General features: G+C 39.3%; 1 protein-coding gene across 1 annotated transcript; it reads left to right on the top strand.

The window, feature by feature from the left end:
* The first annotated feature begins 1,279 nt into the window (after nt 1-1,279).
* Nucleotides 1,280-24,405, top strand: LOC145991882 (uncharacterized). The gene is made up of 3 exons (XM_083127917.1): nt 1,280-1,430; nt 3,491-4,797; nt 18,284-24,405. The coding sequence occupies exons 2-3, from the start codon at nt 3,529-3,531 to the stop codon at nt 22,928-22,930; spliced, it is 5,916 nt and encodes a 1,971-aa protein (XP_082984043.1). The 5' UTR covers nt 1,280-1,430; nt 3,491-3,528; the 3' UTR covers nt 22,931-24,405.
* Nucleotides 24,406-26,730: the final 2,325 nt, after the last annotated feature.

The following is a 26,730-nucleotide window of genomic DNA, read 5'->3' as shown; positions in this document are numbered from 1 at the left end:
CCATGGCTGGACGAGAGTGCACTTGTCCGTAATCCACCACTGACCTCAGAAGAGTTCCATCTGGAAAGTAACAAAACAAACCTATACTCTATCCCGGGAATGTCTGCAGCTAGCTAACGAAAACAAGTGCAGGTAGTGACTCGACCAAAGAACGCGTGAGAGGGTAAGTGAGTTCATGAAGAGGAAAATACGGCTGCAGCTACCAGCCGTTAGCAGTAGCGCGTACTACTTCCCTCCATCCACTCGCTTTCTACCATTCTCTACCGTTATGCGCGGCCAAGCTCCACAGATTCCCGGGACAAAGTATAAATAAGCATTTACTGTTCAAACAATAGTGCCTGTCTTGTCCTTGCTGCAATATATACCGGGTGGCCAGAATTAAAGTTACCCAACTCAGAGCACTCTGTAGCCTGTTTGAGGCATCGTAGAAGTCTGTCTCTGAAATTTGGTGAATCCACTGTGTAGACCATGGGAAAGAGGATGGCGATAAAAATAGTTAAATTTTCCGCCACCAGGTTGAAATGTGGCGCTGTAATAATGAATATTGAAAAACATAAGTCAGGTGTACAAATCTTTATTGTTGGTTTCTGCCAGTACAGCAGTGTTCAATAACCTCGCAGTGCATGCACTATTACTACCGTTCTGATAAAACAACGTCACCAGCAATGCACGTTCTTTCTCATTTAATGGCATGGTGATCACTTCCGAACTTTTGTTCAGCACTAACGTTAAGTGATTTAGCTTAGTTATTAATTAGAAAGACATTTGTTAGTGGCTGAAAGTTGCGAGAAAATAATCTCTCGTTTATTGCAAGATTGCAAGGTAAAGGCAAACCCATAACCAATTGGAGCAGTTTACGTCATTACACAATCCATCATGGAAGTTCAGCGCCACATTTCAACCTGGTGGCGGAAAATTGAACAATTTTTTTTATCGCCATCCTCTGCCCCATGGTCTGCATAGTTGATTCACCAAATTTCAGAGTTCTACGATGCCTCAAACAGGCTACAGAGGGCTCTGAGTTGGGCAACTTTAATTCTGACCACCCGGTACATATCGCAGTGCCGTTCACACCATCATGATTCACTAAAATTTCAATAAAATGTCTGTACAAGACATGAAATTCAATATGCCAGGCTTCGTAATGCCCGTGGGGGTACATTGCGATTTTGCAGTTCTAACTTGTCTTCGAGCTATCTTATCTTTGAATCTTTATCTTCTTCAAGGAAAACTCACGAAGTATTAAATGCGTTGTGCAAGCTACTTTACAATCTAATGTAGATATTACTAGCGCTTCAATACTATTGAAATAACCACAGACGAATTTCTTGTTAAGTGTTTGTTTCTATAGCAAGTGGGTTAGAATCACATTCAAGAGCACTCATTTTAAAGGAAGCCAGGAAGTTGATAAGACGCCATTTTGTTTTCAGGTATGTAATGGTGGTGAATTCTTTCTTATCTCAAGGGAATGTTTCTTGGAATTATACATAGTAAAAGTGTCGGTGAAGAGTACAGTAGTTGCTCATTGATAGTTCTTGTAAATTGAATTCGACAGCTGCAGGAGCGACGCCAATGGTGGGACAGCGTGGATCAAGTCCACCAAGTGTCTCACCCTGTCAAGATGTTAAGGCAAATTTCGTGATAAGGACAGCATTGAAAACGTCAAATCTTTTAAATTCGAATCCGGGATCTCTGATTTCGATAAATTCTTGAACTATTGAGGTCTGCAGTATAATACGTTTATTTTTTATACATCACATAAGCTATGTCAGCTTTGAATTTGTATATCCTATGTTGTTTCTAATTCAGTATTTAAACTTCCTAGTATGTGATAATAAATCCTTGTTTGGATAACGTAAAAACGCGAATATCGCAATATAGAATTTTACTATGAAGTCATGGGCCACCCAAATCTTTGAAAGCCACCCAGTAGCCCACCCACACCAGAAAATCTGCCTCCTTCGTATAGCTGATAGGGACAGGGGTGCCCATCCCCCCCCAAAGGCCATGGACGCATCCCCCCAAAAGAATTGTTCATCATAACCCCCCCCCCCCCAATATACACACAAATATAGTTTGGCTAAACACGCAGTTATTGATTTTTTTTTGAATGTGGGTAATTTGATTTCATTTTTTGAAAATTAAATTTTCGAAATAAGCTTTAGACAACGAAAACTAACAGTATTTTACAATTATCCAGTCAGTCGTAGCACAGGAACACATACAAGAGAAATTAATCGTGCCTGAAATCATCCAACACTAAAACTGAAAGAAAACACCAGGCATTGTTTACCACTGGCCGAGATATCCAACAATCGAAAGGCGCATGACATTCGAAACCTTTCATGGCAGTTGAAATTAAAAGACTAAAGAGAGAAAAAGTACGGCTCACTTTCATGTTCGGTACAGGAAATAGTATTCTTGTGGAAGTTGTTAAATCAGGCATGTTTCGTGCAAAATTGTTGTTACAAAATGTTTCAAAAAGGGCTAGTAAATAATATCGATGGGCTATGCAAGCCCTAAAAGAGCACATTCTTTTCCGCTAGCCCTCTGAAATACCTTGTCCCATTGTGTGGCTTTCTTCTTCCTTCCCTTTACTGTGAATGTGGCAACCAAATGTTCAAATCCCCCTCTTAAAGAGAAAGACGAGCTCTGGTTGGCACAGAACAAAGCACGTGCTGTCTCCAGCGCTCCTCTCAGTGGGTGAAAAAACTCACGTGATATCTGCCAAGGTATTCCAGCAGACGACAGACAACCGAGTGGCGGAAGCGGTACCAGGATAAACCTCCTGAGGTATAAACTGTAGTTCCAATCTGTACATAAAGCTGACTTAAAACAATACTCATCAATTTACTAAAAATTCATTTTATGCACAGATAGGCTATTCGGAACTGGATCAAGAGTTTGAAGTTGAATCTTACCAATGCAGTATACAATACCAGGATGTTATAATGTTTCCGTTACTTTATATTATTACATATACCTAACTATATCCCTCCCTCACACCCAGAGCTGGTCACCCTTCGAAGACTTTGTGAGAGTGAGGTGGAGGGAGCTTAAACTAAAATGACTCCGTTTGAAAGAGAGAGCATTGCTTTGCTCCGCCAACTCCCTTTCTCTACTGTTATGCGCTACCTTGCTTCACCGATTTCCGAATCGTAAATCTCTGAACAAATCCAGTTGTGAACAACGCTGTAGAAGCCACAAAAATCAACATCACAGAAATCACGGTGATCAGCTACTGGCAATCACAATTTAACCTGTGATCGTGAAATCACAGTTCATTGCATCACTAACACCAGTGCAATTTTTGAATCACGTATAATACAAACACGCTTTCCAAAACGCCGACATGCTTTGATTTGATTTGGTTTATTTGACATTGTCAAAGGAGAAAAATTCATATGGTTCTTAAAAAAAAGTACTGCTTTATTTGTAAAATTTGATACTTTGAATAAGAAGTTACTCAAAATATATTTTCTCGTTACAGGTTTCGAATGTCGTGGAAAAAGAATTCAGAAAACTAAAATGGACAAAGGACTGTTGAAAATTGGGATTGTTGCCCTATTTTGCTCTCAATTTCTGCTTTGCAATACTTGCAAGATTGTCAAAGCTCATGGAGGTGTCCTGAAGGGCTACTGCAATGGAACGTCGCTAGATGTCATCCCTCCAGAATATAGGGATAAGGTGACGGTTGTGTGGCTACGATTCAATAGCATTCATATCCTTCGTAACAACACTTTCCTGGAATTTCATCGCGTTAAGAAGTTAGACTTGAGTCACAATTCAATGGAAGAAATAGAGCAAGGAACGTTCGCGCCTCTGAAGGACTTGGAAAGTTTGGATTTGTCGTTCAACAAGATCAAGAAACTCGGCGTCCATATGTTCGCTCACAATAAGAAGTTGTTCGAGCTGGACCTTAGCTCTAATGTTCTCCTGCATATCCCTACCGATAAGCCCTTCCTTGATATCCTTTCCCTGGTCACGCTGAAGTTGCCTAACTGTGAGTTGACCAGTCTGTCCGCATCTACCTTCACGGAGATGAGGGACTTGCAGACCTTGGACCTTAGTGGAAATTTGTTGCACGCAAAAGAACTCGAGGATTCTCTGGAAGGTCTTCCGAAGTTAGAGCACCTTCTTCTCTCTGATGAAGTTCCACTGTGTGATGAGAAGTATGGGGTTGTCATGGAAAAGTATGGGGATGTGATGCAGAAGGCTAACCCTAAGACTGAGTGCACTGTAGAAACAGTTACTGCGAGTTTCAACGAAGTCCTGCTGTATGTATTGGCTTCATTTTGTGGTGTCCTTTTCCTCATACTGATATTGGTGTTCATCAGTAAGTGTCGATGTGCAAAGGTAAAAGGTGCCTATCTTGCGTCACGAGTGAAGGTCAGATCAAGAAGTGTACCGCGTGTGGTGTCGAAAGTAAGTTACAGAAGAATACCAACGGTGGTATCAGAATCGCACAGTAGCACCACCGCTACAACCACCATTGAAGATACCATCGACGGGTCCGAAGTCCCAACCCCAGCCTCATTGTGGTACTATGACGACTATGACAGATATCCACTTGCCATTCCTATGAACACATTTCAGTATCCACCAATCGAGTCAGTGCCTTACATAATGGTTTTCCCTTGCCAGAAGTGTCACCAAGATATGCGGATAAAATCCCTAACTCATGACCAACATTTTTCAAACCAACTGGCAACATGTGAGTACCAGTATCCAGAATACTACAACAGGAAAAACAATTACGATCACATTTCAATGACTTCACTACCCCAATATCCTCAAGTAACCACATTATGAAACTGGGACATGGTGGCAACTTTTGCAAAACTTTATAATTTAAAAACAATGACAATTACCAACTTAATAATATATTTATTAAGCGTGTGAGGTTCAGCCTGGGGCTGTTCTGACACCTAACTATTGTCAATGAATAATAATATTACATATATAAACTTCACACACCACACACACAGCAGTAAACTACATAAAAATAATAATAATAATATCTATCTGCAGGAAGTACACAAAATATATTAATAATATATTGACTAAAGATATGTCATTTCATTTCCAAAGTGGTGACACCTCTGAAGGGGAGGGGAAGTAAAAGAACAGAAAGAGGCCACACATCTGTTTCTTAATTTACGATAGTTGGAGCAAAAACCGGACCCGTATCAAACTGCTTCAAAAATAGAAGAAATATATGAAAGTGAATCATTCTTAGCTATTGTTTTCTGAGCAAACTATCGTTTTTATAGTGCAATTTATTTCATTTTGGGAAATCCTTAGTGATTGATGAAATGTGTGATGATGCCACTACTACATCGGCAAGACACTCTTGTGTAATATTTCTATAGGGCAACATAACTGTATACAATCAAATAAACCTCGAACAAGACATTCAAAGAAAGTGACGTCAGAGGATATCATCATCATATCCAAGGTTAATATTCATGAATTATTATTTAGAAACTGTTCTAAATAATGATATTCATGCAAAACTATCGGCTAGACAGAGCTCATTATATAGAAATTATCTAACAAAACATTGGCCAGCAACAGAATACTAATTATTCTGTGGCGAGAGAAAAGGCACTGTATTCACTGTAAATACGTGTATGATTGCAAATAATATCGTAAGGAACAACTCTGCTTGCATTTTTTTATTCCTGATTAAACAACAAACAATGAATAAAGGTACTGGAGGGAAGTGTATGTATACTGCGTAAAGGGTTAAGGAATTAGCGGCGCAATATATTTTAATTTAAAGGTTTTATATCGCCCTTTTCTAGGGATCTACAGGCATCAAGATAGAGTTAGAATTTCACAGAAATCTACATTTTCGGAGTAGATGAGCAAATACATATTCCGTACCACGGATGATCAATAGCATCACTTTCTAGATTATATAGATTAATAACTTGAACTTTCAGAGGGACAGTAATTTCTGACAAGTTGACTGGGAATTAAAGGCAACAAGTCATAACTAATTACTAATGAGAACAATACAAGTAGTTGAAACTTTTTGTTTCCTTTTGTATACATTAAAATTAAATACTTCGTTCACAACAGTGGCAATCTAAGTTATACCAATTGTGCTCGAAATATCAAACAACATACTCGCTAACCAACATGACGTCATCTTCCATCATCACATACAGTGAACTGTACCAAACTGTACGTATCTAACTTTATTATATTCACGCGTAGATCCGGCAACATGGCACTCGCTTTTCATGCCACAGTTACGCCATCTGTTATTGAAAAGATAATGCAAAATTGCCTTTAGTGCAGCCTTAAAGTAAGATGTACTGGAACTGAAGACAGATATTTTTATAATTGTGGATTTTGTCACAAGATGGACACAAAATCAGAATTCCAACATATGCAAGAAAATAACTATCCCTGTTGACCACTCCTACAACTTTTATCTAATCAAAATGCTAAGCCTATATTTAAACAAACAGTGATAGCTGCAAAAACGTCTAATCGATTTCTTGTGAAGTGAATGGAAGTACACACTAGAATCTAAGTGAAAATCTGATTTATTAATGTAATTAGCGTTCCAATAAAACTATTTATTGCCGAAAGTTAAACATCTAGTCTTTACGTATGGTTTGCATTGTTACGTTGGCTAAAACCAGCTTCATAGACAATATGATTTAATATGGTGTAATCGAAGTATCTGTTGATGGTTATTGACCCAGGTTGCCTGTGAAAGGATTACATCAAATAAAGAATTATCAGAACCAGAATATGTTGTTGAATATTACAAAGTCACCCAATTTTTGTTGCTTTCAATATAGTGTGCTTACGAATTTACAATCTATTAGTGTAAGGGTAAAAATTATATAGGTTTTGTGTTCTAGTATTAGATTCTAGTTAGTTTGAGGGGTGCAAAGTTTGACCCAAGGGGGGCCCGCAGGATTTTTTCTCACGGAGGCAGTCAAGCCACAGAAACTTTTATTATTATTATTAATAATAATATTATTACTGCTGTTAGTTTTTATTTTTGTTGTTTGGTATTATTATTATTACATTACTACTACTAATGTTTTTTTTTAAAATTACATACAATTGTACTTTCCATATATACTTTCTGTATATCTATATACAATTTGCATAACTATATACTTAACATTTATCCATTTAGGACAAAAAGCTGCTTAGACTGTAAGCTTAAATGTAACCCTATTTCTAATAATAATAATAATAGTTGCTGTAACTTACGGCCTGTAAGTCACAGAAAACAATACTATTTGTTATAAAAAAAACTCTACAACTTAACCTTTCAAATTACATTAACTCTTTCCAGAAATCTCTGGGGGGGGGGACAAGAGCCCCCTGGCCCCACCCTTCGTGTGCCCATGGTGTCACCAAAATGTCAACCTTCCTTCCACGTAGAACACTTTGGACTCCCATTTTGCAGACTAGCTACGCTCTGGCGTCATCAAATCGTCGGACCATCCTCCTCGTCGCGATCAGAATAAAGAGGTAAATGGGGCATACAGAACACCTCGAACCGTACCCGTGTCCACCTCTTGCTTGTTGTTTTAAGTCCACTTTATGCACAGAAAGCTAATCGGGATTGAACCTACAGTTTAAAGTGGGATCCACACCACTATGAGCCTTCACCGGGTATCAAACCCGAGACACAGTAATTACAAGGCGACGACGTTACCACTATGCCATCGGGGAGGACTCGTGTCCACGTATACGCATTTTTCTTAACTTATAACCCTTTTAATGCTACTTTGGGTAATCCCAACTTTGGGGATGAAATGATTAATATTTTAATTTTACAGAAAACGCTGTTTCAACACTGTAGGCTATTTAGACCACTATAATGACGTGGAGGAATATCCTAGGATGAATGATGATTAGAGGAAATTGATGAAGAGATGATCTTAAAAGAACAACCATACCAAAGTCAGGACTCGAACTTCAAACCTTCCGTGGTAAGATCATGAGTGAACCACTCAGCGTACTTGGCTCAATGTATAAGAGTAATTCATATGAACCCTGTGCTTTTGTTCGTGGGAGAGTAGTTATCACAGCGCGCTTGAACCCCGTCCTGGTCCGCCTTGTAATGAAGGGTTTCCGGTTTCTATACCTGGTGGAGGCACGTAGTGATTCGGATCCCACTTTAAATTTAGGTCCAGTCCCGATTAGCTTTACTGTGCATAAAGTGGACTTAAAACTCCAACTCAATCAATCGTTCAACCTGTATGCTCATTGCGAGTGCCCTTTCTTCAATTCTCCACTCACCCGCATCGTCGCGATAAGCCAGAAGTGGAAGAAAAGCGACGCCAAGTAACAAAAATTCGTATCCACATGAACAGTGTGTGAAAGATGGAGAGAGATAGGGAGAATGGAGAAATAAGAAAAGGAATAGGGATACAGGGAGAGGAAAGAATAAGAGGCTGGGAAAGGGGAAACAGACGGAGAGAAGGAGGGGAAAGACGGGGGGTAGAGAGGAGAGGGGAAATAGTAAAGGGAAGATAGAAATAGCGAGGAGGGGAAAGAGAGGGAGGGTAGAGAGGAGAGGGGGAATAGGAAAGGGAATATAGAAATAGCGAGGAGGGGAAAGAGAGGGAGGGTAAATAGGAGAGGGAGAATAGGAAAAGGAAGATAGAAATAGCAAGGAGGGGAAAGACAAGGAAAGTAGAGAGGAGAGGGGAAATAGGAAAGGGAATATAGAAATAGCGAGGAGGGGAAAGACAGGGAGAGTAGACAGGAGAGTAGAAATAGGAAAGGGAAGATAGAAATAGCGAGGAGGGGAAAGAGAGGGAGGGTAGAGAGGAGAGTAGAAATAGGAAAGGGAAGATAGAAATAGCGAGGAGGGGAAAGACAGGGAGAGTAGACAGGAGAGTAGAAATAGGAAAGGGAATATAGAAATAGCGAGGAGGGGAAAGAGAGGGAGGGTAGATAGGAGAGGGAGAATAGGAAAAGGAAGATAGAAATAGCAAGGAGGGGAAAGACAAGGAAAGTAGAGAGGAGAGGGGAAATAGGAAAGAGAAGATAGAAATAGCGAGGAGGGGAAAGACAGGGAGAGTAGACCGGAGAGTAGAAATAGGAAAGGGAAGATAGAAATAGCGAGGAGGGGAAAGAGAGGGAGGGCAGAGAGGAGAGGGGAATAGGGAAGGGAAGATAGAAATAGCGAGAAGGGGAGAGGGGGAGGGGGAGAACGAAGGAGACGTGGGAGAGAACATGGAGATATGGGAAGGAAAAGAGATATGGAGAGACTGAAACAATATGATATAGAGAGGTGGTATGAGGGGGAAGAAGAGAGAGGAGAGAGAAATAAGAGGGAAAGATGGTAGAGAAGTGAGGAGAAGGGGAGACAACAGAAGCAGAGGGGAAGAGAAATGGGGTGAGAGGGGTGTTATAGAGGGAGAGAAAGAGGGACAAAGATATATATATATATATAAAGAATGCAAAAAGCACAGTCACACCTTTTCCGCTGGTTCTTCGAAGTTATAGTGTGTTTCCTATCACACCCAAGAAAACACAACCCACTCAGAAATGACAGTCTTTCCTGCCATAAGGAGGTGGGGGAGAGCATTTGTACATACACCATCCCACGTACGAACGTTACCTTTGATCACTCTTATCAAGTTCTTTTTTTTTAATGCTTGAAGTCTTATCAGCCGGCTTCAAGGTGTCCGGAATGTTAGTATTACTTTCAGCACTATCTATTGTGAGGTGCGTATAGTCATCCACCGCCCCATGTTCATCTTTAGGACGATTTGAGCACGGAATTAGAAGAAATTGTGTTTGTAGTGTATTGGTGCTATTGTGGATGAGGTTCTGTCAGTTCGAAGACATTTTAGGACGTCCTAGGAACAGCCAGACGCCATTTTCCACAGGTAACTATTGGTTGTGTCATTTCGATACATTAATTAGGTTGGGGTTTCTTTAGTTGTGAAGTTTGTTATAGTTTAATGGTACAATACGTCATCACTTTGGCGTTATTTGCCAACTAGATATTATCTGTGGCGACCCCCGGGCTAGGGCACCAGGAGTCCCGGGTTCGAATCTCGGCCTCAGCATGGGTGTTCTTCGTGAGTGTCCATTCGTCCATCGTCAATCAACCCTCATGCGCAAAGCGGCAGAAAAGAGAAGTTACCAACCAAACTATCTAACGTCGCAGAATTACGTCATCCTTACCAACGAGAATGTCGGAATCACCTCCTTATCAGTAAAGCCCTTAACAAAACTGATAAACGGCAGGCCTTCGTGGTGTAATGGTTAGCATACCGAATTGTGAAAGCAGTGGTAGGGGGGGGTGTGTGGAATCGAATCTAGGATTTTTCTTAATTTGTGTCGATTTTCTGCCAGTTTCGACTAGATGAATGATGAGAAGAATATGTAAGAATATGATGAAGCGACACTCACAATGAAACATTCACCACCTAAAAGCTTTGCTGCCTCCTGGCTTAATCGCGACAACAAGGATGATTGAAGAACTGAAGGGACAAACACAATGATGTATTCATGCCTTAACTAGTGTTCGAACTTGGGACTTCTGAATTGCTAATGCTCTGCCACGGAGCCTTGAATCATCCGAGAGGAGAAAACAAACGACTGTCAACTTTAGTCCGCGAGTTTGCCAGGGGTTTTCTCTTCTTTGCAGTGCAGTACAGTATGATTCAGGCTGTAATATGACTTTATTCTGTTAAATTGGTTGTGTTTTGGTTTATTTTACTTCGCTTTTCTGCCACTTTTGGCTAATCGCTAAGATGACGATAGGTGATATGATGAAGGGACACTAGCAAGGAACACCCATGCCCAAGCCAGGATTCAAATCCGAAACCCCTGCGTCACAGCGAGATGTGGTAACCACTCCGCCACGGGGGTTGGTTCTCATCATGTCAAAGCCATGCAGGCCCATAGGGAAGTATGAAGGTTGGAACCACACCTATTCTATATCTATGGCATCGTGCAGGTGATGTAATCAGCACCACGCTCCGTCCGCCTTAATCTCTCAGGTATGCATTTTGTTAGAGGCTGGGTGAAACCCAGAGTTACTTCAAGGAGGACATTGCTGGAAAAATTCCCACCCCGGGGAATCGAACCTGTCTTTCGAGTGACAGTCAGACGCTATACAGACTGCACATAGAATAACATGTACCAGGACTTTATAAAAGAAAATATGATATCTTCGAGGGCGGGAAAGGGCCTATCTTGGACCACCAAACAGTGGGGGCCGTATGTGGGACACACACGCCAAAACTAAATTCTAAGAGCTCCAAACCTGGCCCTCCTAACCAACCACATATGCATTATTATGACTAAGCGGAATTGTAAAGTTAGGATGGGCAGGGTTAGCATTTAGTTTTGGCTTTGGTGGGAGCTGGTTGTGCCAGCACACGACCCTGCTTCCAGCTAGTATTGTCTACCGATAACGGGTAATAGTATAATACAGTGTTCTTACAATGTGACTTTTCATAAACCATTACTACATGTTAATTCTTCAGCAAATCGGTTTTCTGAAAATATAAATCTTGTTAGAACATTATTTATATTAAATATGACATATTCGATCTACCAAGTAGAGAAGCGAATAAAAAACTATTCTCTACAATTCATTACGTTCTTCATTCGCGCCATCTGTCCGTATCTAAAAGAAACTGTTAGAGCAACGTAGATAATTTCCATGTGCTGAAACCGATACGCAACACCATATTAGAACACTCAAAGTTACAAGTATCTTGATTGCTTTTTGTCGATATCTGGGAGAGTGATTGACACCACATAACGTGATATTGTTTATTTTTATCACGGTTGCATCATCAAGTTGGACATGGGAGGTCACTGGCTGTTTCGGTGGTCATGGCTGCCAAGATTGTACCTTGTTCTTTGTCTTTTATCTTTTCTTCTTCACGATTTATTTCCTCTTGGCTTCTTTCTTTCGTCCTAGGCCTTTCTTTCTCCCTCACTTTCTATCCATTATTTATCAGTGATAAATATAGTGATAAATTACCACCAGTGATGTGCCGTAGACTATAAGTTTACGTCTACATACGTTGTCTACACGTAATCTACGCGTAGATTACATTAGGTTGTAGTTTACATAGACTACGTAGACAATCTAAAGTGCATTACAATTAATATTTGCAAGGGTTTCATGAAAGGAAAGTGACAATTTCAACTGTATTGGTTCCTAACGAAATGAAAAGAATCCTATTTACAAGAAAATTTCTCTTCTTTTCTATTATCAACTATGGAGGAAGATAAATAGTATGCAAGAAACAACAACAGATGGCAGTCGTGAGGCAAGAGTGGTCTTTTCCCCATAAAACACTAGAATATTTCCTATTTTAGGTTCCTTCCTAGGTGAGAAATTGTATGAATTTGGAAGAAAGAGTATGAAACGTTCTCCTCACACATCAGCAACTGATACGCAGTAGAATTTTCTTTTAATTCCAGGGCGCCCTTTGCTGAGTTTTCACCTTTCGCCATGTTGTTTACATAGATTACGTCATCTACGTGTATAAAATTGTATACGTGTAGAATGTAGACTATCGTTGTTTACGCGTAGATGCACATCATTGATTACCACCCATTGTCTACCTTCGTAGCGCAGTGGTTATCACACCACACTACGATGCCAGAGGTCACGGGTTCGAATCCCGTCTGGGCATGGAGGTTCTTTATGAGTGACCCTTCATCATATCACTCAGCGATTATCCAAAAGTAGCAGAAAGCGAAGTAAAATGAACCATATCAATGAATCTTAATCCACTTTCATTCTTCTTGTACTCTAAATGATGGAAAAGTCGCATCTAGGCTATTTGATTGGGCTAAGAATATTTCGAGGAGAAGGGGGAGGAGCCCCTTTATTAGTGGCATCCCTAGTGTTAAGAAGTCTGGTTTACACTGATGTACGGTGTGCATACATTTCATTGGTCCCATCCCACCTTTAACTAATATAAATCATCTTCAATCTTCGTCGGTGCACCTGTAGCTACTTAAATCTACTTTCTGAACGAGCAGTGGACAAGAACACTGTACAGCAGTGTTTGGAAGTAACTAGCTACTAGTAACGCAGTTAAAAGTAACAGTTATCTTTTACGAAGAATTCCAACAGTAACTAGCTGCTTTTGAAAGTAACAAAAAATTACTTTCTTGCAATAGAAGTAACGTTATCGACAGTTGATTGAACAGTTACTTTACGAAACTTCAATTGTTAACTTGAAATCTTGTAACTTGCGAGAAAGAGCTAACTTTTGGAACTCTGCTTCCAATTATGTCTTCTCTGGATGCTAAGGTGAAAGCATTTTCGTGGAATATTTTACAATTATCCAGTCAGTCGGATTAGAGGAACACACAAGTGAAACAAATCGTTCCTGATATCATCCAACACTAAAACTGAAGTCCGCATGTCGGAAATTGCTAGCCGACTCGGAACTATGAGCGCCGACTTGTGAAAATTATTGGGGGGGGGGGGGCTCTGATCACTGAAATAAATTAATGAATGTCTCACTCTCTCCCTTTCTTAAGTTTTGGCCTCTGTGTTCGGAATCTCATAAAAGCTAGGGGTTGTTTTAAGTCCACTTTATGCACAGAAAGGTTAATCGGGACTGGACCTACAGTTAAAGTGGGATCCGAATCACTTGTGCCTCCACCGCGTATCGAATCCGGGACCCCTTGATTACAAGGTAACGACGCTACCACTGCGCCATCGGGGAGGCCCTAAAAGCTAGGGGTGTGCGGGATCCCGAGCAGTCGGGAAATAACGAATGCTCATTATAAAATGTCGTTAATTCTCGACGTTTTCTGCATTGTCAATTTCTGGAATTTATCGTAAATTGTTAGTTTTTAATCCAGAAATCACTTAAAGTGAAAATGACGTGTAGAATTCGAGATTTTCTGAGCTTCGGGAAATTTCGAACATTTCCCGTCCCGACGAAGAAAATTCTGTCCCGCACACCCCTAATAAAAGCTCATGAATTCCTCAAAAATTTCAATTTTTTAATTCACAGTTCGAATGCAGAATATTAATTGTCAACGGATGGATATGTCACAAGTTTCGTCAACCATAATAGCAAAATATTCCCGACTTTTAATATCTGCTACCACGGAACGCAAAACAGATCTCCCTAATATATCAATGATCTCGTTCTGAATGTCATGTGAGAGCCATTTGTAGCCCGAACGTCCCATCCACTACCCTAGTTCATGCATATCGTCTTTTGAAACTCTTTTTAGTAAAACAAATTAACAATACTCATAATTACATACTTAGTGTATAGTAATATGTCATGTGTTTTGCTGTCTCTGGTCATAGCCCCCCCCACCCCCCAAAGTTGATGGTCTAGAAAATTTCAAATGTGTATTTAAAGTTAAGTTCATGTGGCACAATTCAGAGTAAACTTTACAAGAGAAGCAAAATAATACATTAGATCCTCTTAAGCAAAATTATTTTGGCGGCTCTGCCCCCACGTCGTTAACACTGGGGGGGGGGGGGGGCTCGAGCCTTCCTAAGCCCCATGGAGTCGGCGCCTATGCTCGGAACTATATCACTGCCGAGATGGCAACAATCGAAAGGCGTCCAACATTCGTAACCTTTCATGGCAGTTGGAATTAAAATACTACAGGATAAAAAAGCACGGCTTACTTTCATGTTTACCAACATAAAACGTACAAAACTGTTCAGGCTCACTGCCACTGTTAGTGTACTGAACCTTATTCTTAACAGTTTGTCTGCTTGACTAACCTTGCTCTTCCAAGGTTGCTCTTGTTTCATTTCAACCCCATCGTCCGTATAACCCATAGAACAACTGGTAACATTATTGTATAGGGGTGACGGATTTCTTCAAATTTACAGGAGAAAGTACTTATGGAAATCATTTTCTGTAGCGTTGTGGATGTTCGTGAATGTAGTTTTGATCCATTTTAATGCGAATACATGTTTTCTGCGAAAATCTCTGCCTGACACGCTGTTTCTGCTGCCGCCATTTGCTTTCTGCATGAGAGCACAATGTTCCGTGTGTTAAGATGACATAACCCCGTAGTTAGTGTTTCAAACTCGGCGCGTTTTCACTAGAACATGACGTTTCGAGTATTTTTTTTTTAACTATGCTTGCTTAACCTAACTTAACCTAACCTAACCTTTCGGAAAATGGTTTTTGGGGCTAACGTCAATGGTTTGTGGGGCTAACATCAATGGTTTATGAGGTACTAGCATGGTTTGTGAGGTACTAGCATAATTTCAAATCCGGGCACGAAAGTAGGTATTTTCCGGTGAACGAAGTTGCAACACTGTATAAATCGACAAAGCACCAGCACAACGCGCCCTGAACCAGTACGCTATCGCCCGCCATAATGTGTTACAGAAGCGAAATAACAAGTAACAGTAAGTACTCGTAAATGTAAGAAATAAGAAATTATCTTAGTTAGAAATGCATTATTTCACCTTAGGAAATGTTCCGCATTCCAAAATAGTACGTTAGCAATGCAAAAAAGTGCGAAATATATGATTTATAGATGTCACCCCCATACTATAATAGTACCAAAAACTGTACATCATAATCATAACTAAAAATCATTAACAAGTCAATCAAATGAAACGACCCCCCCTTTTGTGTTAAGATATATAGAATTAGTAGCTAAACTATACAATTTTGTCCTCCCCACCCAAATTTCCCTTGCGAGCACCCCTGGCTTGCAACAAGATCGCTAAAACCCAGTTTTGTCCTTGACTGTACAACTTCATTGCTGCATCATAAAAGAGGGGCAGAGTTTTCTCTGGATTATATTTCTCTCAAGTAATCAGTCTACTTCAACAGAACATTTAAAAAACTGTTGCTATCTTGTCACGCCTTGATTACAACATCCATTACTAACCCTTCCCCTCCTAAAGCACATAATATCTGAGAGATATAGGCCAACTTTGTAATCATTTGCAAATTTATTCCATTTGACATGGCATGTTTTATCAGCAATATATGCTACAGTAGTCTATGTACAGATAAGTTATCATATTCAGCAGGGTTTCTTTTTGGCGTAGGAGATCCCAGGTAAGTACACTGGTTTCATCTTCACCTGCCAAGTATACTATTTCATTTTCACCATCCAGAAATTTTGGACATCACATCTATATCCTGAAATGTTCAATGCTTCAGGAATTCTCTTACTTGTTCATCAAGAAATCTTCACCACTTCAAAGGTTCTCCTATTTGTGTATTCTGAAATCTTATGGAATTCTCTTATTTGCATATCCTGAAAACTGCACAACTTCAGGGGTTGTCTTATTTTTGTATCCTGATGTCTTTACCACCTCAGGAATTATCTTACTTGTTCATTATGAAATCTTCACCACTTGAGGAGTTTTATTATTTGTGTATCCTGAAATGTTAATCAGGAATTCTCGTATTCTGAAATCCTGGCCACTTAAGGATGTATCTTATTTTCTTATTTGTGTAGTCTGAAATTTTCACCACATTAAGAATCCCTTTATTTGTGTATCCTGAGACCTTAATCAGGAATTATCTATTTGTGTATTCTGAAATCATCACCAGTTCAGGGATTCTCTTAAAACCTTCATCACTTCAAGAGTTCTATTATTTGTGTATAGTAAAATCTTCACCACTTCAACCTTGTCCCCCCTCCTTTGACATCCATGTGTGATGAAATTCCAAATACAAAAATTAGATTGATAATCCTTCCTTGTAAATGCTACTTAGGTTGTCACAAATAAAACATGCACATGTAAACAGTATATCCTGAAAGCTGTGTTGCAAGTTCGGGGAGGAGGGGATGGAGATAATTAATTCCTCATAGGGATGAAAATTAACCTTCTTTGGTACGGATACCTTATCTCGAAAGGATGTTCCTCAGCATACTGGAGTTAATTTACACCTTTATTTGTTGCTGTAGGCACATGCCTCACTTCATTTCGTTGTATTTGTTACTCAGCTGTGGAATGTGCTTCGAATAGCCGAGGTACCGAGAGAAATCCCAGTATAAGCGGCCTTGTAGGTCCCCTTAAAGGGATTCAATAGCGATACTGTCAACACGGCGCCATCGTGGATTAAAACAGGTAGATAATGACTACGTGAGAAAGTTACACAATTCTAGAATAATCTGGCACACTTGGAAGACTAGATATCTGCTTGAGGGCGGGGTAGGTGGCGTGATGAAATGAATGTAAATAGTGGAAATAAAAATTACCCAAGAAGCAGAGAACAGAAGACAGGGTGCAGGGTGCGAAATCAGGAGAGAGACAAAACGAAACGCAGAAAAATGCACAGGAAGACTAGGAATGAGAAAAACAAACAGACAAGATGAATATAAGATAAAGACAAAGGCAAAAACAAGAAGAGATAAAGAAGAATGCCAAAAGGGACAGAATGATACACTTAAAGCGAAAATGAAAGGACCATGAAAAAAGCAAAAAGAAGGATAATGGGGAAGAGAGAAAGGAAGGCTAGAAAAATGAAACAGAAACAAAAGGGCTATCGGAAACAGATATTAAGGAAAGTAAGGGCTGAATACGAAATTGAAAAAGAGAAAGAACCAGGAAGATAAGATATTGGTTGGCTGAGAAAGACCGAGAGATCTTTTGACGATGTTCCCTCCACATTTTACTTCTTACTGTTTATTTCTCTTCAATTGTTTGTTCATATTGGACATGTTTTATGTTGTTTGTGATATATTACAATCTTCGTACAATATACAATAACTTTTGAATGATATTAATAGGCTATATTCATATTTTTGTTTGTTATAACTATAAATTCACTATATTTGTGTGCAATGAAATAGACCCAACTCACACATTTCACATAAAATGTTATTAAATTGAATAACATCATACGTATTTATTACTGAACTTTATCTACGTATAAGTAGAATTAGACGCTTCCATTTGGATAAACACTTTATGTGGCTCCAAACAGTTGGAAGAAAAAGTAAGAACAAATATTTTATGTCAAAAGTGTGAGGTGGGTCTATTTCTTTGCACGCAAGTGTACTATTTCTCTCACTTTGTGATATTAATAAATACGACACTGAAATTTAAGTTATAGTAATTTTTGCCATTAAAATAAATTTCAACAATAAAAATCTTAACATTTGCAACGTCTCCAGTTTTATATTATTTAAGAGCATTTGAACTAACTATGAGTGTAAATTCACATTTTAAGATGATGATATTTTTTCGAAAAACAAGACACGCCAGAATTAAAACAGTTATTGTTAAGTAAAATAAATTCGTGATAGTTGCAATCGCCATATAACTTATTACTTTTATTATTTTCAGGAGAAACTAGTTACGTTCACAAATGCTGAGGTAGTCAGAAGAAGAATCACGATGTGGAAAACAGTTGCTGAACTTACCTTGATATTCTGCATCATTTCAACAGTAGCCAGCAGAGCGACGAACGACATGGTATGTTCGATGGAGTGCAACTGCTTCAGGAATGCACACAACCACCCAAAAGCTGTTTGCAACAGCGTCAACATCGTCACCGCTCTTCCAGAGGATCTAGAAATTCTAGAGCTTCAGGAGGTGCCTTCCGGAGTACTAGACAACGACCAGTTTCAACTTCTGGGCACTTCGAACCTAAGAGCATTACACTTGTCTCACGCCAAAATCAACGAAATTGAACCTTCAGCTTTCAACGGGCTACGTCACTTAAGAGTGGTGAACCTGGCCTTCAATCTAATATCCACTTTATCTCCTGATCTCTTCCAGAACAATACCCAATTGCGGAAACTTAAGTTAACAGGTAACCCTTTGACACCTCTACACAAGAACCGAGCTTTCCTACCCTCCGCACCCGTTTTGGAGGAACTAGACTTGGCATTATGCAACTTCAAAACCATCCCTCCATCATCCCTCAGTCATTTTCAACAACTGAAGCGACTAGATTTGTCAGGCAACAAAATCAGAAAGCTGGATCTTGAGGTGTTCCAAGCCCTGAAGAAAATAAACTTCTTGGACATTAGTGGGAACATGCTTCACAGAATAGATCCCAAACATTTCGCAGAGAACAGAGAACTTCAGAATCTGAACCTGATCAACAATCCTTGGAAATGCGACTGTCACCTCTTAACTGCGCGGAAGTATCTACATGGTCAGGACATAACCACGAGCGAGCCAGTAATGTGTACAGATCCAGTGAAGGGACTTAGAAAATCTTGGAATGACATCCACCAACATTCTTGTTCACATGGAGAGAAATCCAAAGACGTCCACTCACTAACACGACAGAAGGAAAAGGACAAGAAGTTGTCATCTACCGAAATATTTATAGTAGATCTAAACGACTTGTCAGAAGATGTAGAAAGGGAAACAACAAAAGGAATGAACGTAGAGGAATACATACTTCAGAATCCCCTACGCATGCGTGTTGAAAACCAACAAGACGGCAATATACTTGAGAGCACGCACTCCAAAATGAAAAGCAATAGAAATCACTTGAAAAGAACTGATGAAACACACAAAGGGAAACACCCTCACAAGAATGCCAGAACGATGAAATTAGGTACAAGAGAAACCCAGAAGAGTCCCATAGACTATGACGGAGAATTTGTTGACGTTGATGAGCTGAGTAAACATTCTGTTGCAAAGAGAAACGCATTAGAATTCGAAGACGAAGGGGAATCAGGGTCAGGTGCAATAGATGACGCCGATGTTGAAAATGTTCCACTGGACGTGTTCGTGGATAAATCATTTTTCTTTGATGACAGTGCCATTCCAACCAAAAGTGATGTAATTACAGCAACTGGGGGTGTAGAAACGACAACCATTAGCGTGCAGAAAATAGGCCACGTGTTTGCATTCGATAATGAGAACCGACTGTTGGAAGAAGACGTTAAGGAGAACACCATGTCTCCAAATGAAACCACTCAGGAAGGTCAAAATACTGAGCGAGCAATTTCCTTTGTTGTACTCGGCGTAATTATCGCTCTTTTTGTGGTCATCCTGGGAACTGCTTACGTGAAAGGCAGAAAGAAAGAAAAGAACAACAAGGACAATGAAGACGACGGATCGAAAGAAGAAAACGACGTGAAAAATCCACTTCTGAACGACACATACACGAATGAAACAGAAAAATCTTGCAAGAGACCTGACGAAAACTTCAAAGCACCCATTATAATGGTTTCAACAGAACCAGAAAATTTGGCAGGAAAAGAAAGGCAGTATGAAGATTTTGATGAGAGTGAACCTCAAGAATATGGATCGAAGAATGTATCTGATGAGGAAGGCAAAACGTCTGTACCAAACGACTCTGAAAAGAAACCTGAGAACGGATCAAATTACATGGAAGAGCAAGAGATAAAAGATGACACCAACGGCGATATTAGAAAGAGGGAGATTATTGTTCATGATATCCCTCATGCAAAAACAGAAATTCCAATGAAAGAAAACGAATTTCAGAGTTCCGATGTAGGTCCAAAAGGAACATCAAGTGAAATCATTGCACAGAATGTGAATGAAGCTCTCGAATACAAAGAAAAACCTCTTCTACCAAGTGAATTAGGAGTTTTAGATGCCAAAAAGGCAGATCCAGAGATCGCAGATAAACATAAATATACTGAGGATGTACTTATAGCAAACGGCATCGCCAACCAAGACGTAGAAAATGATGTCAAGTGCAGAAAAGTTCCAACACTTGGACGTGATCCGTACGAAAACAAAGAAGTAGAATCGGGAATTTCTGAAATCCCGAAGAAATCTGAACCAACCTCGAGCAGAAACAGTACCTTGGAAGATAAGCCATTATCCAAGGATCCTGAACCAACAATCATAGGGGCTCAGAACAACGCAGTTGGAGATCATGACAAATCAGAGGTCAAAGAAGAAAAAACAATAATGGAATCTGAAGGCGATAAGGAAATTGCAAGTGGTGTGGATTCAAAGGCAGAAGAGGCAATAACTGAAGTTGACAATAATTCAGAAAATCCTCCTCAATTCGACGCACAATTCGACGCACTATTCTCGCCATTTGATAAGGAAAAGACTATTGAAAATAAATTATTAGCGGACGATGCCAGCATCGACCCTTTCCAGGTTAGAGCTCACAGTCCCAGAATGACAACCTTCAAGCCAGGAGGTAAGTTTGAATTCAACATATCGCCAGAGAAAGTTGATAATCGTAAAAGTGGAACATCACTTGTATTACCTTCCACTCCACCACCAACTCCTTCAGAATCGAACCCAAGCATTAAGGTAGAAGAAGGAGATTCAAGTAGAGAAGGATCAATGGAACTACCTCAGCCATTCTCACCTGAAACATACACCCTTACACTACCAAGAGACAAGAAAATGATAAGGAAGTCCGTTCCAGAATTTACAGAGCTCCAGGCACTGAGTAGGACGATGGACGAAGCTCCTAGAAGTCCGATTCGCCCAACGTCATATGACCCATCCAAGTCACCAGTTATAGTCGACATGATTCCAAAGGTAACTCCACGACCACTTAGCTCCATAAAGAAACTTGATGTGGAGAAATCCAATAATGACATTCCTCTTGATTCTTCGCCCAGTATTTATTACTCTGCTGTCAACGTACTAGATGGAAATAAGAATTCTTTGGTAGATATTGCCATCGATAGAGAAGTTCCTAATATAGAGAAGGAAGCTACGCCGGATGCTGTCGTGAAAGACTTTCTTCCAGTTTCAGCCAAATCAAGTGAAAGTCTATACGACACTCCACCACATAGTCCTAGGGTTGACAGCAGGAAATCATTATTAAACAGTTCTCTTCCTGATAATTCCCAAAACCTTAGCAAAACTCATGAAGTTGAAGAAACCAAGAGGAAAGAATTAACCACTATTCCTCCTGAAGATACACCAAATCCTAGCCAACAGGATGAAATCGAAGATCCTAGCAAGGAAGAATTATCCACTACTGCTCCTGAAGATTCTACAAATTCTAACCGAACTGTTAATGTTGAAGAAGAGTCTAACAAGGAAGCATTAACCAGTACTATCCCTGAAGGTTCTCCAAACCTTAGCCAAACTGATGAAAATGAGAATTCTAAGATGAAAGAATCTACCAGTCCTCATGAACATTCTCCAAACCTTAGCCAAACTGATGAAGTTGAGGCGTCCAGCAGGAAAGAGTTTCCCAGTACTACCCCTGAAGATTCTACAGATTCTAGCCAAACTGATGAGGTTGCGGAGTCAACAAATGACAGCAAAGTAATGGAGAATAAATATCCACAGCTTGACACTTTAAATTTGAAGCCAAAGACATCAAGCACAGATTCTTCACGTGGAAGACCGTCAAAAGTACCAAAGTTTGTAAACCCGAGTACAACATTTCAAAGCCAACTACCCAAGCCTTTCCCAAGAGAAGCTATTATTAATGCCTCGAGAAGTCCAAGTGCGATAACCAAAAATCGCCTCAATTCTAATAAAGCTCCACCGCCACCACCAGTTCGAAGCAACTCAACCAAACCCACACAAACCCAAAATGAACCTAATATCAAACCACCTGAGATCGTAAGAGTTCATGAAAAGGAAATTTCACAAATTCATGGACCAATGAATTCTGCTAAGAGCTCGAACGATTCAAAGAACTCAACTCTGAATCAGAGACGACCAAAAATTCCCATCGCAACGGAAAAATCTAGGCTCCTGGCAACAGCTGCTGAGGGTTCCAGTATTTCACCCGCCATACAAAGGAAAACAAACACGACATCAGAGTCGACGGGAACTGATAAGAAGGGTGGCAGCAGCATTCCTCTTCCTGTCGCCAAAGCATTTCCTTCCCAGTCCATTGTGAATGGTAATGGAATCCTACACAGAGATTCAGATGCAGAAGAAGCTAAAGTAAGCCAGCCTATTGTGAATGGGACAGTTGAGGATATGAAGAAACGACCAGAGCGCGATAGTGGAGCATACAGAAGATACGATCATGTCGACACCGTAGTTTTCACAAAGGATCTATTGTAAGCATGTGTTTCATGTAAAAACATTTCTGAGGTAATAGTTTAATTCAAAACTGTGATCAACAATATCAAGAGTAGAAAGAATAGGTGAACTTTAAGGACATAAAAGTGACAGAGGGAAAGGTGTTGTAGTGCAAACATTTGACCGTAATTTTTAGGTCGATGCCAGTGTTATTGCCGCAAAAATCCAGTGATTTCATCGAAAAAACACTATCTCAAGAAACCAGAACAAACGACGTCGTAAACATATGACAATCAAGGCTTCATTTGCTTGAGTTCAGTGGTCCCTGGTGGCAGTACCATAAGCTCGTTATTTTAATATCAAATTTTAGGTGTTTTAGTGCAATTCTTTTTCAATTTGCACCCCTGACGAAAATAATAAACAATGTACAACAGTTCTACAATACATTATAAATAACTTGTTGTCGTATACGGTATTGGCAAATGAGAAATTGGATTCAGTGTTGTTAAATATACGGTGAAAAATAGCACAGAATGAAGTTACGGTGAACGACCAGTAGCTTTTGCTGTGTGTTTTACGTAAATTTACTTTTATTGAAGTCATGTTGATTGGCATTGTAAACTTCTATGAACGAATTTAAAGCAATGTTAATACTCAATAAATACATCCCCAATTCGGTTGGATAGGGCAGTTAGTATTCCCGTAGAATAGGAACGAACATTCTGATAATAAATTGTCGACGAATTTTGACAGTGCAGGTTACGATCAAGGATGAGTTGCAGCATAATTATTCAGGTTTAAAACAATCGTCACAAAAAAATACCATAAAATTATGTAAATATAGCTCAGGATTATTGCTATGATGGTAACTTAAGACATGTCATATCTTACTATGTAACTGCGATGCCAAAAAGTGTAATAATTATTTCGAAAATATTAAAGTCTAATGTGATCTATATAAAAAACACAATACCAATGAATTATTATCGAATGATTTGTATTCTTGTTCAGTGAACAACATGAGCTTAGGATTATGATTTCGGAAGGTTTGTGCAAATAACTTACTGTAGGTTCTACCGGGTTAGTAACGAATCTTTAAAATTAATAATTTCTTTATGATGTTCGAACTGGTGTTTCTAGTAAAAATAAGGTAATTTCGAACAAAATCTTACCATAAATATAACATATTAAGAAATTTTAAGAAACTAAATATTTCTTTTACATGATTTTAACTAAAATAGTCCAGGTTAGATGTGTCAAGTTGGAAGTAAATTTTGGAGTCGTTTATCTCTACATATTGCATATCCCGGCCAAGGCATGGTTGTTCTCTGTGAGTTTTCCGTCATCAATGTCATAATATCATCAGTAGGGCTCCGATGTTGATCACCCAAAAAATATGAAATAAAAAATAAAAACCCAAAAAAGGCCGGAAAAAGCAAAGCAATGCAAAATAAATCCTATGTTTCCTGGTTCTAACTGGGACTAATATCAGGTGTAGCATTGTCTTCAAGGCCCAGGGCTCCTAGCCCTAATCATTACTCATCCATCCTTATCTTCGCGATTAGCCATAAGAAGCAGAAAAGCCAAGTGTAATAAACAAAATCAATGAATCGTCTTGGTGGAACTTGGTCACAAACCATTAAAGCGTTTTGCTAATATATCAAAAGGTGGATGTAGATTTTAGATATTCTAATAACTGTTAATATCATTATCAAAATAACAAAATTCCAGCAACATCCAATAGAGGGCGCACGAAACAATACATAGAGCAACAATCACATTTACTAAAATAAATACAGGAGGAGAAACGATTTTGTTACAAGGAATCCTACATTTTTTTGAAAATTTCATGTAACTGCTTGTAACTGCTGAGCTAATAAACCAATGTTAATGTTGTTAATTGTATTTTATGAAATACTGATACAAGTCCAGAAGGTTTAGGCATTTGCAATTTTATGTTAAGAGACTATATATAATATGACTGGTGCTGACGCTAATATTTACGAAATAACTACGAATTGTATCATTCTACTAAATAATGTTCTTTGGTCCCTAAATGTAACCCAGACTTGAGGAACTCTCAATTTTGGAGACAAGCGAGCACTCCGTGATGCGACCTTTCGTCTGCACCAACCCCGGGCCGTATCCGTAGTTACGCTTCACGTTTTTGTGCAATGACGTGTTAGCGGTAAAGTGAATGTATCACTTGAATGCGAAGCCAAGTGAAGCGACGGAACGACAGTGTTGCAATATGCAGATATTAAACGCCAGAATAAGAACATATATAGGTAAGAATGTTTACCACTGTGAAAAAGAAGATGCTGTAGCCACTTGCACCGTCCAACGGTTGGAAGGTAAGTTGACATTATAAAGCCATAGACCGCAGCTCAAGAAACTCATGGGAGTCATTTACTAAACTTCATCAAATTACATTGTGTGGTATATTGTTTAGGAAGCATAAAAACAGAAAACCGTTACTTCTGCCAGTAAACCGTTACTTTTGGAAGCTTAATAACAGAAAACCGTACTGTATTACATTTTGCGTTTATATTGTATCATATTGAAACAGAAAAGAAAAATCTTATTGCTCGTTTTAAACATGGGGCAATAGTTTTTATTTAACGTTATGTGCAATTAGTATCTACCCGCCATTTGATCTGAAACCATGAACTGTACATTGCTTATAAAGGAGAAAGTATCTTACATTAGTAAATGCGCATTCCTGTACTCGATTTCGAGTGTGCAGTTTGTGACATTTTCTGATATGTATATTGCAACACTAGCGCATAGATATGGAATTCGTTTCAATGGTTAAATTCACCTCTTACCGTCGTTTCGTCATCACGAGGTAAACAAGCGATTGCATCCCCGTGTACTGCACCTCAAGGCCAGTGAGCAGCAGAGAAGGTGAGGAAGAACATCTTGCATTGAGAGGTAAAAATACTGCTGGGAAGCCGCCGAATTTTAAAATCTGCAGCGATATAGTAGAGACGGCACATATTAGAGTGTATTGTATAGTTATTTATACTGTTACCAGTTGAGCCTTCTTTAGGAAGGTCACTACGGTGCAAGAATTAATTAGTTTTAATCCAATCTTGTATTAATTAATAAATTAACCGTTTTAAGATCGCATTTCATAGCTTATCTTGTTGCTTTTCTTAGCCCGTATTTGAAAAGAAAATCTGGGGACTGAATTATTTTTCGTTTTGTCTACCCCTGGTGTAATGGATTATCTGATTCTTGACAGGGTATTGTGGCATTGTAATGATGGCAGAAGAAACGGAGTGGTTTGGGCTAGCAACAGTGCAAAAATTTATAATGGCATGTTTAGATGTTGTAATATTATCATTCAATAATACACGTGATACACAAAACACACATAGTGTACTCGTTACTTTAAAAAAAAACGTAATGGAAATTTCCTTAACAAACCCCGATATGTTAGGGGAAAATAGAACTCAGTTTTAAAATTCAGTGACAAGATGAACATTTTCAGGCTCTATGGCGACCGGGTGCCCTGTACTACACGAACGCGACCGACGAAGTCTCCTCCCTCGCTCACTTCGTTCTTTCCGCCGCCCTTACAACGCTACAGTGCCGCTGTTCGCTCTGCAGTACACACGTGCACAAATACGAACTTACAGCGGTTGGCCAAGCTTAATGTAACTTGCAAAAGGAAGAAAAAAGGAGTAAAGGACATTCACTCAAAACACAAACTGGAATAATTATAAAAGTTTATAACAAGATTGTCTCCTGTAGCTGAAAAATCTCATACCTACACATAAACGCATAAAAATTATTCTCACTACTCTCATACAAACATTAGTATATTCTAATTAATT

This window comes from Lepisma saccharinum, chromosome 8, assembly GCF_977018435.1.
Source record: "Lepisma saccharinum chromosome 8, izLepSacc3.1, whole genome shotgun sequence".
NCBI lineage: Eukaryota > Metazoa > Arthropoda > Insecta > Zygentoma > Lepismatidae > Lepisma > Lepisma saccharinum.
Note: the sequence above shows the minus strand (reverse complement) of the source record. Positions and strands in the feature narration are given on the sequence as shown.